The 13,639-nt window shown below is 49.3% G+C and overlaps 1 protein-coding gene across 1 annotated transcript; it reads right to left on the bottom strand.

Moving 5' to 3' along the window:
• Positions 1 to 6,872: 6,872 nt before the first annotated feature.
• On the bottom strand, positions 6,873 to 11,909 carry CD8A (CD8 subunit alpha; the record flags this gene model as incomplete). Its single annotated transcript, XM_084263288.1, has 6 exons — positions 6,873 to 6,927; positions 9,495 to 9,525; positions 9,685 to 9,801; positions 10,307 to 10,393; positions 10,984 to 11,346; positions 11,864 to 11,909. The coding sequence occupies 6 exons, from the start codon at positions 11,907 to 11,909 to the stop codon at positions 6,873 to 6,875; spliced, it is 699 nt and encodes a 232-aa protein (XP_084119414.1).
• Positions 11,910 to 13,639: the final 1,730 nt, after the last annotated feature.

The following is a 13,639-nucleotide window of genomic DNA, read 5'->3' as shown; positions in this document are numbered from 1 at the left end:
ACCAATTCAGCTTAGGTATGGGCATGCTTTTAATCCAAAACCATCCTGCTTTCTCTTTTAAGTAGTGCACAGTATAGATCTGTTGCTAACTCAAAACCTCAGCTGTTTTCAGCAGATAATTGCAATTCCTTTCTTAGTTGTCTGTACTTAGGAATAGTAGCTTGCAGTTTTGGAGTTCCACCAATAGATGATGCTAGCGGTTTAAGCTAGAATGCTGATGTGCTTCAGTAATGGGACGTGGTGCTGGGCGTTTGTGAAACGCCTCTGTGCTGGGGCTCTTGCAGCTCTCTGCTTTGCCCTTTGAGCTGTGATCCAGGCTGTCTCCTACTGCTGCCTCATACGCTTCTGGTAACTAGAGAAAAGGTTTGAGGTTTTTATACTCAAAATATAGTTAGCACCTGGTACACATAGTAAGAACATGATTTTAAAGCTACAGTGGTATCTGAGGTCTGGCTCTGTTACACTTCTGGACCAGTTTGTGGAGCAAGTGCCTTTTAGTGAGACTGCTGCATGTTGAGAGTGAAGAGACTCGGGACATGTGTGTCTGTATTGAGGTCATGGGGCTGCTCCCACACCAACATGGGTGACAGAGCCCTGGGACAGGCTGCCCAGGGGTGTGGAGTCTCCTTCTCTGGAGATATTCAAGACCCATCTGGACACCAACCTGTGTGACCTGTCCTAGGGAGCTGCTTTGGCAGGGGGGTCGGACTCGATGAGCTCTGGGGGTCCCTTCCAACCCCTACGACTCTGTGACTCTACATGTTGCATTGAGCTTGCAACCAGTGCTTCCCCCCCCCCTTTGCAAAATGTGTCAGAGCAGCAACTCTGCAGCACCAGTTAGTGATGTAAATGGGTCTTGGGCCAAGAATGTTTTGTCTGTGCTTATATAGAAGGTTTAGGTTGGCTCATTGCTGCTCCAGAAGTAACGGGGGGTTATAAATAGGATTTCCGTAGCAGTGGTTTGCTAGCAGCGTTAGTTCTGCCTATGAATAGACACAGAGCATTAACTCTATTGAGACAGGGTTTGGAGTTTTGTAAATGTCTCAAGTAGGAAATCTATTGCAATGTTTTCTTGGGGGCTTCCAAGCCTGACTTGTGGTGTAAAACGTAATCAGGCTTAAAAGCAGACAGCAGGAAACAAAAATAGTGTGTGGGCTTTGTGCTCTGGTCATTCCTGTAGTGCTGAGGCTGCCACCAACACCGAGCTCGTGTCCTCACCTCATGGTAGTGGGTGATTGGCTGCTCTGTGAAGTATTTTTGAATTAAAGAAAAAGTCTTTTCAAGCTGAAGAACCGATTTTCCCTGCTAAAACACGTGATTTCACTGAAATAACCATATTGATTTCAGTTTCCTATCTGCGAGTCGGGTTAATGGCCGTGTGTAGAAGCTGTGGTGGGAGCTGTGTGACAAGTGGTGAGAGAGCTTCTGATCCCAGTTAGCTTAGACCCAGCTCCATTCTCTTGCTTTCATTCATTCTTCCTAATGTTTTACATGGTGGCTGCTGCTAAAATTTAAGGCTGAAGTTAACTTGTGGCTACTCAAAGCCAACTCTGAGTTGAACGCAGTAAGTTTGGGTTAGATTCTACTTGCAGGGTTGGCTTGCCTGCTGCAAGGCACTGTTTTCCTTGCTGTGCTTATCACTGCAGAGCTTGATTTTTCCCCAAGGGGAGGGAAAAAACCCAAATCACACTTTTTACTCCATCCCAACTGTTGCACTTTTGTGAATAGGAGACTGTGGTATAGGGAAGGGCGCCTTGAGACCAGGAGAAAACAAAGTGAGAGAGTGGCAGCAGTGGTCTGTAAGGTAGTGTTAGGTTTGCATTCTGAATTGGATTTGAGCACCTTTGCATTAAATTAGCAGCCCTATAGGGAAGCATGGAAACTGGAGCTGGTGGCAGCCAGCTGTAAGCTCTTCCTGGATCCTGTGTGCAGGATCTGGTGTTTCCAGATCAAGCTGAAATGTAGTGTCTATATATATGTGTGTGTGTGTATCCAAATGTAGAAGCCCATGTAGTGTTGTCTGGTTCCTGAAACTCCTCAGAAGAGAGTTTTTCATGTTCTAGAGGGTTACTTTGAATGCAGCCAGAACACAACTCAGTGCTAGCAGTGGTGGGTGCTGTGACCTGGTTTGTAATGAGCAGAGCTCAGCCTCTGAAATGGATATCCCTGCTTCTCCTGCATTTCCTCTGCCTCCTGTTTATTTTTAGACTTAGTGACACTGCTGTTGGTTTCTTCCTTCTTATACAAGTTACCACTGTGGGTTTTCTTTTACTTTGGCTAAAGACACAGAGCGATGGGGAAGATGCAATTAAACATCACCCATACGACACCTGCATGTGGGGGGAGGAATTAAATATACAGACACAGCTATTTGATCTGACAGTGTTTCCCCCTTAGAACTGAGAGTAAATTACAGTATTTTGAGGGTTTCTAAATTACATGGGAGGTGTCCAGGAACGTGGAGCACAAACAGATGTGATAGTCTCCCCTGACAATCAATTTATTCAGCACATCTCAGGATGGGCAGCCAGCAGTGGATAGGTCATGCTGACCCTGCGTGTCCAATTTGATTTCAGATGAATCAGAGGGAAGAAACTTAGTTGCAGGAGGGGGTCATATTTCACTGTCTCTTTATTGTCTTTCAGAGACTTCTGTAATTCCTTCCTGACCTTATTCTGCTTTCCTGCCTTGAGAGCTGCAGAACCAGCTGCAGCGTTGTGGTTTGTATGGGTTGGCTTCTAAGCACTTGCAGGATATGCATCACAGCCTAGGTTGAGCTGAGGAGCCTTTTCTGTGACAGGTCATCTGTCAAGTACAAGTCTGGACAGGCAGAGGAATTTCAACTTGACTGCTCCAGTTACTGGCTGTTCTGGGGTCATCTTGCCTGTTTCACTCCTCTGGAGCTTATTTAACTGGTCAAAATCCTTTTAGTATTTCAGAGTAAGTGAAGCACTGGATGAGGAAGAAGCAGGTACCTAACAAAAGGCAGAAATTCTGGATGCTCTTTGTTGTGGAGGTCATCTGATGCCTCTTCCAGCTTCTCAGGGCTTTCAGTGATCATCGTGTTCCCTTTTTTTCTTTGTAAGTTGAGATTGCACTTAAATCGTAAATCAGCTCTTCTCTTTCCCCCCATTCAGTGCTAACTCCTCTGTTCCCCTTCTGAGCTGCTCCACTCTTAGTTTTGACCTGCTCTGCTATTAGATAACCCTCAACCTCTGAACAAATGTATTCCTTCTGCTTCTCTTTAAAAGTTGTCCTGTGCCTCAGACTCCTGTTTGGCTCGTGCTAACCTGTACCAGCTCCCAGCCTTTGCCTCTGCACCCAGTGCAGCAGCCTCCTCCACATGCTGGTAACAAAAAGCCCTCAGATCTGTAGGGCCTGTCTGACAGCAGCTCTCTGCCTGGAGAAACAGGCACCCTTGAGCAGCTTCCCTGGGCTCTTGCTCAGCCAGTCCTCTTTGGATCAGCAAGCAGCTGGCCAGGCTCCTTGCTCAGCCTGTTTGCTCCGAATTTGCTTGGTTTGCTAGAGGTATCTAAGTGCCTTCTAGCTTGATGCTGTGTGAGTCACCTCTACAGCAGGGCTGGAGCTGCTCTCAGCTCCTTCCCTGCTCACTGCTACGCTGGTATTTTCATCTGGTTATTAAGGTTTTGGTGCAAAAGGAGAATTGAAGATGGTGTGTGGCTGATAGCAAGTGAGAAGCTGCTGATAGAGTTCAGTGCACAGGTATTTTGGATACCTTGATTGTTCCCAGAGAAATGCTGTGCCCTCCTATCTTACAGCTCTGATGGCACTGTCCAGAAATAGGGAAGCAGGAGAACTTTTGTGTGTTACCTGGAGTTTCTTTCATGTGAAACATACCCTTGAAGAAGGGAATGTGCTATATGGGCAGCAACGTTGCCATCAGAGTCCTTTCTTCACAGTGGTGAAGCTGCTGTGACCTTGCTGGGTGTGTGAATTGATGAACGAAGGTCTCTGCCTTCAAAGATGAAGTTTCCTCTTTGATTTCTTTTAAGGCATCTGGCTGGAAACAGCAGACATTAGTTGCTGCTGGCTGATGCTGGGTATTTATCTTGGGGGGTGATGTCTGGGGCACACAGGATCCTGAGGATCGTGCCAAGCAGGGTGTGCTGCAGGGCACTGAACTGGGTTGGAGGTTTAACAGCAGGAGTGTGTGTCAAGGGAGGCATCCCAGAGCCTCCAAATTTGCTGTTCTGGTTAGAAGAGGTCAGTGATGCTCTGTGATTCTGAACTAGAGGTTAAAAATCAGGAGCTCCTACTGTGCAGTGGATTCAGGGAGGCAGTTACAGCTGGCAGTGTTGTCAGTACAGTGCTGTGAGTCTGTGGTGCCTGGGGGGCTTTGGCTGTATTGAACTGTGCAGTGCTGGGGTCTCAGTGCAGCACAGTGCCAGATAAAAACACACAGAGAGGTGTATTTTGCATTGTTTAGGGTATTACTTGGCTCTGTTTAGCCTGCAGTAGGGTTCTGTGTGGTGAGGAGCCTTGTGGAAGTGCTTTTTGATTTGAAATGCCTGTATCCTGTTTCTCACCACAGGATCAGCCTCTGTGGGCTCTCCTGAGGGTAGAACGAGCCCTAAAGATTTAACCCCTGGATCGTGAGATTACAGCTTCATTTGGAAGAGCAGCAGAGCTTACAGGGAGTAAAACACACAGTAAAACACTTCTGCTGGGGCTTCTGTTCAGTGTGCTCAGTCTTGGTGTGTTTCTGAGGCCGTGCCCCTGGTGCAAGGTACCAGGTACGTGGCCTTTTGGGGGAAACAAGGGCAGAGGTGTGCTGTCATTTCACCTTCCCACTACAAAACCATTTAAAAGAGCTGGAGTGGGAGGGGAAGGTCACTGCTGGAGAGGGGAGACAAGTTGTTGGAAAAGGATTTAGGTTTGGGGGTGATGTGGGGTCAACAAGGTGGAGCATTGCCTGACTTGCATGGGTTACTGGAGTGTGGAGTGATGCAACCAGAGCCCTAGTATGATGTGAAAGCCCAGGGTAAATGGGTTGAGAACAGTGAGGAAAGAGCCATAGCAAACCTTACCAGTGAGGTAGGGATGTTACTACCTTTTGTAAACTGTTTTGCAGGAACACACAATGAGTTGCAGCTCTGTGAGTGAAAACCTGTAGCTCAAACCCAGTCAAGGAGAGCCTGAGGCAAAGTAAGAGTAAAACTGGTGCCCACAGGAGAGCTTGTAGTTTGCATGGTGCGAGCTGGCTGCAGGGTGAGGATCAGGCTGGCTTAAGTAAGCATAATGTATTAAAAGAGGGTAAAGGTTGGCCCTTGTCTGCCTGGAAACAGGCTGTTGGGAAGGTGTGCTTCACCATGCAGCTGCACCCAGAGCCCAGCTCCCCCCAGCTTAGCACCTGGGCTTTGGGTGAGCCCCCCCTCCCAGGCTGAATGTGCCTTAGTGTTTCCTGATGGCTGTGAGTTCACTTTGGTGTTCAAGCTTTTCTGTTAACCTTTTCTTCATGGTGTGTGGAGATCCATGGAGTTGTCCCTTCAGTATTTGCCTGCTGGTGTCTGGATACACTGATCTCCCCCCCTAATCATTTTTCTATTAAGTGTTAATAAAAACCAAGCCTGGAAGAACTTTGTTTCTCTCTCTCTTCTCTTCTTCCCAGCTTGTTTGCAGAGGAAGAGGCCAGCAAAGAGTTTTTTCCCAGGTTTTTATCAGCTCCTTGGCAAGAATACCTGAGCTACTTTCAGAGCCTTTATCTCATCCACCTTCATAAGCTCCCCTGTGCCAGGGGGCTGCTGTGGGGCCCATCTTGCAAGTCTCTGGGAAAATACTTTTAGATCATTTTAGGCTGTGGTAAGCTGGAAGCTGAACTCTGGCACCCTAAAGCTCAGCCTGGTATGTGTAAATCACTGCCTTTCCCCTTCCCCAAGACTTCATTTATTATTTCCACAAAGGATTTTAGCTTTTCTCAGGCTAGGAGCAGGAGAAAGAAATAAATGGTGGAGAGTCTGACTAGAAAACATCGGTTTTATTCTTTTTTTTCTCTCTCTTCTCAGTTCTTGATTTGCAAGTGTAGTAAGGAAACATCTGCATCAAACACAGAGCTGAAACACAGACCTCATTGTAAACAACAACATGGCCCGAGAAGGTACGCTGAACGTCCTGCTTAACCAAAGCCAGAGACAAAGACTTTCTTTCTTTAATTACTCATCCATTCCTTCCAGCAAGAAGGAAATTCCCACCTTCCTTGCTCAAGCAGAACTTCTGAAATGGGTGGAAGTGGGGTAAGCAGTAGAACAAGGATAGCAAGAGGGAAACAGTAGCCCCCAGGGTTGTAAGAACTTAAGAAATAAATACTTAATGAGTTATTTAACTTCTTGGGGCAGCCTTGTGTTACATCAGATGAAGTGCCACAACTCCTGGGAGATACCTGGCACCACAAATGGGGTGGGTGGGTGTGTGAAGTGGGGGCTTTTATTTCTTAGTAATCCTGTAGCAAATGACACTCTCAGCTGCGTTTTAAAATCAATCACTGCACAGTCTTGAGGGAAGATCTGGCTAATGTCCTTATTTCTGGCTAATATCCTCCTTTCTCCCCACCTTATCACTGCAACGTGTCAGCGTGGGGACTGACACGCTGCTCTCTTTTACCTGAACCACAGCGCTCTGTCCCAGGGAATGGAGGTGGCGTTTGGCCTTGGGAATTCAGCTGAAAAGAACCAGTTTTTGGCAGGAGCTGTGCTTCAGCATGCACAGGAAAGGGCCTGCTTTCTGTCCATGTGTCCATCTGACCTTTTCAGGTTTCCCAAGGCAGAGCACAGGAGGAGAAGTAGCAGTATAGATGATGTAGTCGATGGGCTTACACAGGGACAGCTCCCAGAAGACGATGCAGGAGGTGAAGGTGCTTACACATACTGGCTCAGTGTGCTGGCTTTCACATTGGGCTTTCCATTTGCAGGTCTAGGGAGAGAAAAGGGGGTTATTTACTTTGATGGCAAAGAAATTTAAAGTATGGCTGCTGATGAGCTCGTTTAGCCCTGGTCTGCAGCCTTGAAGAGGAGGCTGTGAAGTGGTCTCCCAAAAGCTCTTTCCTGCTGGTGAGGGATCTGCCAGCGTTCAGCTAGTAACAGCCAGTAGCAGGGCTTTCAGATACACTGCAAATCAATGGTTACACTAATTAAAACACAAAAACCAAAAGAAAAAGATGGGGTTTAAATGCTTTTTTTAGATTTGCTTCTGATTTGTGCACAACCCTTCCCTGCCATCAAGCCTTTCTCCACACTCAGAAGTGCTGGGAGCTGGCATGGGAGGAAAAGCTCAGGGCTTTTTTTGCAGTGGGGAAAGCTGTTCTCACTTCATAAAGATTTATTTCTACTTTTTTTCCTGGAAACCAGTTTCCTGCAGGGGAGTTTAAAAGGAGGCTTTGCTGACTACCAGCCCCTTCCCAAAATGAGAGAAATTACCCATCTCCAGCAACTGTCAGTTTTATGCTGATTCAAAGGGTTGGAGATTTGACACCCATTTTTCACTGAAGATTAATTTGTGGTGAAAAATGAATCCTTCAGGTGCCTGTGAGAATCCCAGGCCAGGTCCTGAGGTTCTCTTTCACTGAGTGAATTGTGCTATTAACCTCCCAGGGCTTCATTTCAATGAGAGGGAACAGTTTGGAGCAGTGGGAATTTCCTCTCTAAATAAAAGCTTAAATATGTTACAATGGCTTAAACCAGAACTCTGTCGTGTTAGTGTTGCTTAAGGAACACTGTCCTTGATGAGACGTTTTCCTGAGGCACTTTTGTAACTCAGTTGGGGTACAACTGAAGAGCTCTGCAGCTTGTTTTCTCCTGTGGGGACAGGACATCTTCGTGTGGGGCTGGTGGCAGGAATTGAGTGAGATTAGTGAGGAATGTGAGCACCAGCCTAAACAAGGCTGCAAGAAGAGCTCTTAGTTATCACCTAGTCCTTTGAAAGCTAGGTAGGGATCAGAAGAGTGCAGGATATGATAAATACCCATGATAAAAATGGCAGGCTGTTGTTCCCTTGTCCAGACAGGTAAAAGAAAACACAGGCCTGGGGGTGCAGCTGTATTCTGATACATACAGAGGGAGGCTGCACCCTAGGTGCAGAAGGCATTGCTGCCCAGTGCCTTTTCCCTTAAACACTGTTGGTTTTCAGGCAATGATTTCTGCTGCCTTTAAAAAAACCCCCAACCCTAATTGTAGGGACCCATTTTCTGTTGGTGTAGGGGGAGGGAGGTGTTTCCTACTCATAGAATCCCAGACTGGTCTGGGTTGGAAGGGACCCCAAGGATCACAGAGCTCCAACCCCCCCGCCACAGGCAGGGCCACCAACCTCCAGGCCTGGTGTGCAGAACCACCCTACTCAGGGGTTCTTTCCAAGTGTGCTAATTTGGACAACTAACCTTTTTACTCTGACCCCAAGGGTGTATAACAAAGATTTAGGAATTGATCTGATTTAAAAGAGGCTTGGCCTGCAAAGAATTAGGCTCCAGAGGTGTGACAGTCCCCTTCTGGACTCCCCTGCGGCCTAGCTTTTCCCAGTGCTAGCCTGGGGGCCTGGCCTGGCCAGAGCAGTAGCAGGGATTTGGGTGCTGGAGCACTCTCTGACCCAACCCTGTGGGTGCCCCTCTGAGCACAGTGTGTGAAAAGCTGCAGAAGTGGTTTTCTGCAGAGCAGGAGATGTGGGGGACTCCCCCCCCCCCCCCACCAAGCCGTGGGGTGGTTGATTTGCAGAGGCAAAACACTTGCTGCACACCAGCAAAAGGAGTTCTGTTTCCCAGCAGGCAAAGTGCAGTCCTTACTCTGAGTTCTCCTGGTGCCTCAGGTGATGGTGGGTTGGGGAGGCAGGAGGGAGAAGCAGGGAGAAGGATTCTGCCTGCCTCAGCAAAAGGGTTAACTCTAAAGCTATGCATGTGTGCGTGGTGCTCCTGGGGAATGTCATGAAGGCTGACATCAGCCTCCCTGTGATGGTTGTTACAGCCTGTTTGGGAAATAGAGGCACAAAGCCATGGTGATGCTGGTCCAAAACTCTCTGGAAGGGGGTTTGGGATGCAGTAACTTGTATCTTGCCCATGGGCATAACCCAAAGGTCCAGGGATGGGATTGGATGGACAGGTTGGGGAGGGGAAGGGATGAAATTTGGTCACTCCAGGCTTGGGTTGGACTAGTGCAGCAGGAGCACTCAAGTGACGTTAGTTGTGAGTGCTGGGTGATGTGCAAAGCTTCTAGGCTGCCACCAGCACCTTCTGTGTTAATGTTTAGTACCCACTGCAGCGTCAGTGCCCTGTGGTTCAAATTAATAACAAACAGCAACACAGGAGAAGAGAATCTCTTCTCTTTCCCCCCCCTGCCCTGAATTCACCACGCAGCCCCCTCTGTCCTAGATCAGATGAGGAATTTTTGGGTTGCATTTTGGCACCCTCCTGCTTTCTCACTTGGGGTTGGGATGCTGCTGAGTTTAGGAGGAACAAAAAAGTCACTAAGAGGGAAAAACATTTGTCACTTACTAACCTTTTACATCTGCATCTTCGTCTTCTGGTTTCTGAAAGGAAACAAAAAGAAAACAGTTCAGCTCACAGATAGCTGCCTGCTGCGGGAACTCATCCCTGCTAGGGGCTTTTCACTGATAATCTGCATTGATGTTCAGGGCTGCAGGTTCAGGTTAGAGGAATAGCTACAGGGGGTCAGGGGTGAGGCTTACTTTGACACAAGATGATGGTGACTATCAGGGCAAGCAGGAGCAGGATGCAGCTGCCTGCCAGGGGAACCCAGATGATACCATCACAGATGAAATTCAGCTCTTCCCTCTTGCTGGTGACTGCAGGAATAAAGAGAGGTGATCACAGCTGGTGTTCTGGCTGGCTCTGGTGGAGCCAAGGCACTGCCAGGTGTTCAGTGAGGCTGGTGGTGAAGCAGAGGGCTTCTCCTGGCTCACCAGTGATAACACACATGCAGCATGGGCTGCCTGAGTACTGCTGCTTCCCCAGGGACTTGAGGGAAGACATGCAGCCAAAAGTTTCCTTGGGTCCCCTCTCAAGGCTAAAACCAGCCCCAACCCCCAAGGCTCTACCCTCCCTCCACCTCTCCCTGCTGTGCCCAGCAAGGAGACGTGCTCATGCCTTTTAAAATCATCCTTAGCTTTTCCAAAGTGGGATGGAATGCTGGGGTTAAACCCTCCTGGCTGCATGTATCCAAGAATCCACTTGGATAAATCCCTCAGGATTTTTCCCTCTTTCCCCATCCCAAAATGCCTGTAGGACCCCCCTTGGTAGCTGTGGACCAGAGCACAGCACTTCTCCCCTCCCTCCCTGCAGCTGGGCTACCTGGATTCAGGGTGTTCGAGGTGAGGAACTTGGTGGTGCCGTTCTGGGTGGTGGGTGCTGCTGTGGTGGGTGCCACTGTTGTCTTGGCTGTAAGTGAAAATGGATGAATAGAGCATTTAGGGAAACAAAATAGCACTCTGCCACCCTTCTGCTCTCCCACCCCTGCCAGGGCACACAGCTGCTCCCCGTGGCCAGCACAGGGACTTCATAGAGCTCATTTTTGGATAGTGACTCCCCCAGGGAGGGTCTCTCAAAACCCAGTAAAGGGGCTGCAGGCTTCTTATTTCTTGTTTTCAGCCTGTTCCCATCAGAGATCCCGAGTACCCCGAGTACCGAGTAGGTACTCTTGAGATCTATGAGGTGAGGAAAGAGAAAGGGGTGGTGGATATGGTGGACTTTGCTTTAGTCTCATCCCTTCAGCACCATGCATGGGATGGAGAAGTGGGGGTGAGGAGGTGATGCTGGGTCTGCCCATTCACCTTTGCCTTTTGCCATGGGAAGAAACAGCAAGCAGGGAGCTGCTGGCAGGAGGATGGGTGTGTGGGTCACAAGATGCTTTGGGCAAAGAAGCAAGGAAATGGGGTGTGTCAGAGAGGCGACTGATTAAAAAAGCCATGGGCAGGGGGTGCTGGGCATCGTAGCAGAGCTAAGCAAGGTTGGGTGGAGGCATTGCTGACCTGGGAAGTAGACAGGATAGGCAGGGCTGAAGTACAGCATTTGGTTGCTGTTCATGAGGCAGAAATATTTCCCCTCATCTTGTGGTGTGAGTTTCTCCACTACCAGCCGGTAGGAGCTGCCGTCCTTCTTCGCCTGGAAGCCTGTGCCTATGCTCTCGTTGAAGGTGGAACGGGACAGGTAGGAAGTGAAGACAATGAAGTGAAGGGTCCCACCTTTGTCCAGCTGCACCCAGTACATGCCACTGTCATCCTTGTCAGTCAGACACTCCAGTTCCAGCCGCTGTCCCAACTTGTGCTGCTTGATGCTGCTGTCACGTAACCTGATTTTCATGCTGTATTTCTGGCCCTGGATCCCAGGGCAGCCTGGGGGAGAGAAATCCTTGTGGGAACGGCTTGGGATGAGTCGTCCCCTCCTTCCCTGTCCATGCAGTGCAAGAGTTGGAGGTTTTATTCTAGTCCTGGCTGGGATAAGGTCTGGAGGGTGCTCAGCAATCAGCCCCCCGCGCCTTAAAGATGGGTGCTGCCCTTCAGAAAAGCCTCAGCTGCCTTCTTGTGGGTGGCACCCCTTCCCTGCTTATCTGAAGTGACTCGCTATAAACATCCACTGCTAAACCCCCATTTTTTCCCTGCCCTCTCCCCTCCAGAGCCCCTTCTCTGACTGGGCTCCCTGCCTGGAGCGCGTCGTGCTGCAGCCACCTCTCTGGCTGCCCAGCGCTGGCTGAGGCGATGCCGCCTTTTCCTCCACCATCACTGAGAAAACCCCAAAGTCATCCTTTTGGTTTGCTTTTTATTCTCCCCTTATCCCTTTAGCCCAGTTCCTTGGAGCCAGTGGAAGGGGGTTACTTGCCCCTCCCAGCGAAGGTGCTGTGTCTGTACTCACAGAATGCCAGAAGGAGCAGCAGGAGCAGCGCAGGAGCCCTGGCCATCTTCTAGGGGTGTCTGTCCTCGGGAGCGGTGCAGCAAGGCTGAGGTGATCTTTCTTACTTGGCTTAGGAGGCTGTGCCGCTCTTTGGAGAGGATGTGATGTCAGCAGGACCCTCGTGGGTGAAGAGACCGTGTCGGCATCTGCGGCGCGATGAAGGTGGGGGAAAGGTTTCTGAAGAAACTCAGTTCTCCTCCAGAACTCGGGCTCGTTCATCATCACCAGTTCCCAGTGGTGCCTCAAGGATTTTACCTCCATGACCTCCCTAGAGATTCAGACAGACGATGGTCATGCCTGAGGTAGGGTCAGCCTGCTGTCTTGGAGCAGCCTTGGGCTTCCCAGCAGCTCCAGCTCCACAGCAGTCATGGGCACTGCAGCAGTCATGGGCACTGCAGCCTGCTCCCAGCCATCTGGGGCTTCCCAGCAGCTCCAGCTCCCCAGCAGTCATGGACACTGCAGCCTGCTCCCAGCCATCTGGGGCTTCCCAGCAGCTCCAGCTCCCCAGTAGTCACAGACAAGCCCAGTGCTTTGGCTACAGGCCCCAGGTTATGTTTCTTGGCAGGGATTCTGCTGCCTTCACTTGCACACACTCAAGGGGTCTCATGCAGATGGTAGAGCACACTGTCTTTTATTGCCTAGCAAAACATGGGTGCTCCATGGCATGTACCCATACATACCCTTTATCTCCAAGCACGTGCTGACAGGCAGCCAGGTTCTTCAGGTGTTCAGTTGTTCTCTTTCTTTGCAATTGCTCTGCAAAGCCCACTTTGAGCAAGGCAGGTGGTCTGTGATCTGAAACCCACTGAGAAAGCCCCTGTGTCCCAGGGGTAGGCTTTTTTTTTTTTTTTTTCTTAATTTAATTTTTCTTTTTAACATCTGTGGTTTTCTTCTCCAACCGCAGAGGTTTCCGTCCTGCCAAAGAAACCTTTGCCTGCCTTCAGCAGAGAGGGCCCTTGCTGCTGCTTCTAGGTGACCCCTTGCACGTGGGTATAGGTGATGCTTCCTGGAGCTTTGCACATGCAGCAGCAGCAGTTTCACCAGGACCTGAGGTGGTGGGCTAGTGGGTTCTTCGTTTCTCTGGTGGTACTTCTTCTTTCTCACTCTCCTGTTGGTTATTTTTCCATGTGAGGTGTTTTTTTACTCTTCTATGAAGAACCTCACGCCCCCCCCCCCCCCTTTTCCTGGGCATGTCACAAACCAGGTGCTGCTGACTTCGACACCGTTGCTGTGGTGGCTCCTGCTTAGAGATGGTGGTTTAGGAATGGGGCTGCTTTCCTTGAGCACCAAAGCGTGTTGGTGAGTGAGGAAAGCTGCTGCTGGGCCTGCTGTGATGTGTGAAAATCAGGCTTCTGGCAGGCTGTGCCACATGGCATGTCTACCTGAAACAGAGCAGATTGTGGCAAAGTGAAGAGAAGATAGGTTTTGGCAATGAAACAACGTTACAAGCATCTTGATCTCAAAATCCCATCAAGCAAATGTGAACATCGGGTTTGAGGTTCTGCAGGCATCTCTAGATGAGGCACCAAAGTGATGCTACTTGTGCAGGCTCCTGATTTCAGAGGGCAGTTTGTTCTCCTTATCCTATGTAGAATTCATCTTCCATTTATAATGGGATAAGCTGCTCTTTGGGAGTACTCATCTTCATGGGCTGATGGAGGAATGTAGGCAAGGGCTTTGAGTCTCATGTTTTCTGAGATGCTGAAGTGAGCTGGTTCCTGCCATCCATTGGGTCTG

This window comes from Gallinula chloropus, assembly GCF_964237585.1.
Source record: "Gallinula chloropus genome assembly, chromosome: 4".
Classification (NCBI taxonomy): Eukaryota; Metazoa; Chordata; class Aves; order Gruiformes; family Rallidae; genus Gallinula; species Gallinula chloropus.
The sequence above is the reverse complement of the archived record's forward strand: the minus strand, read 5'-3'. Positions and strand labels throughout refer to the sequence as shown.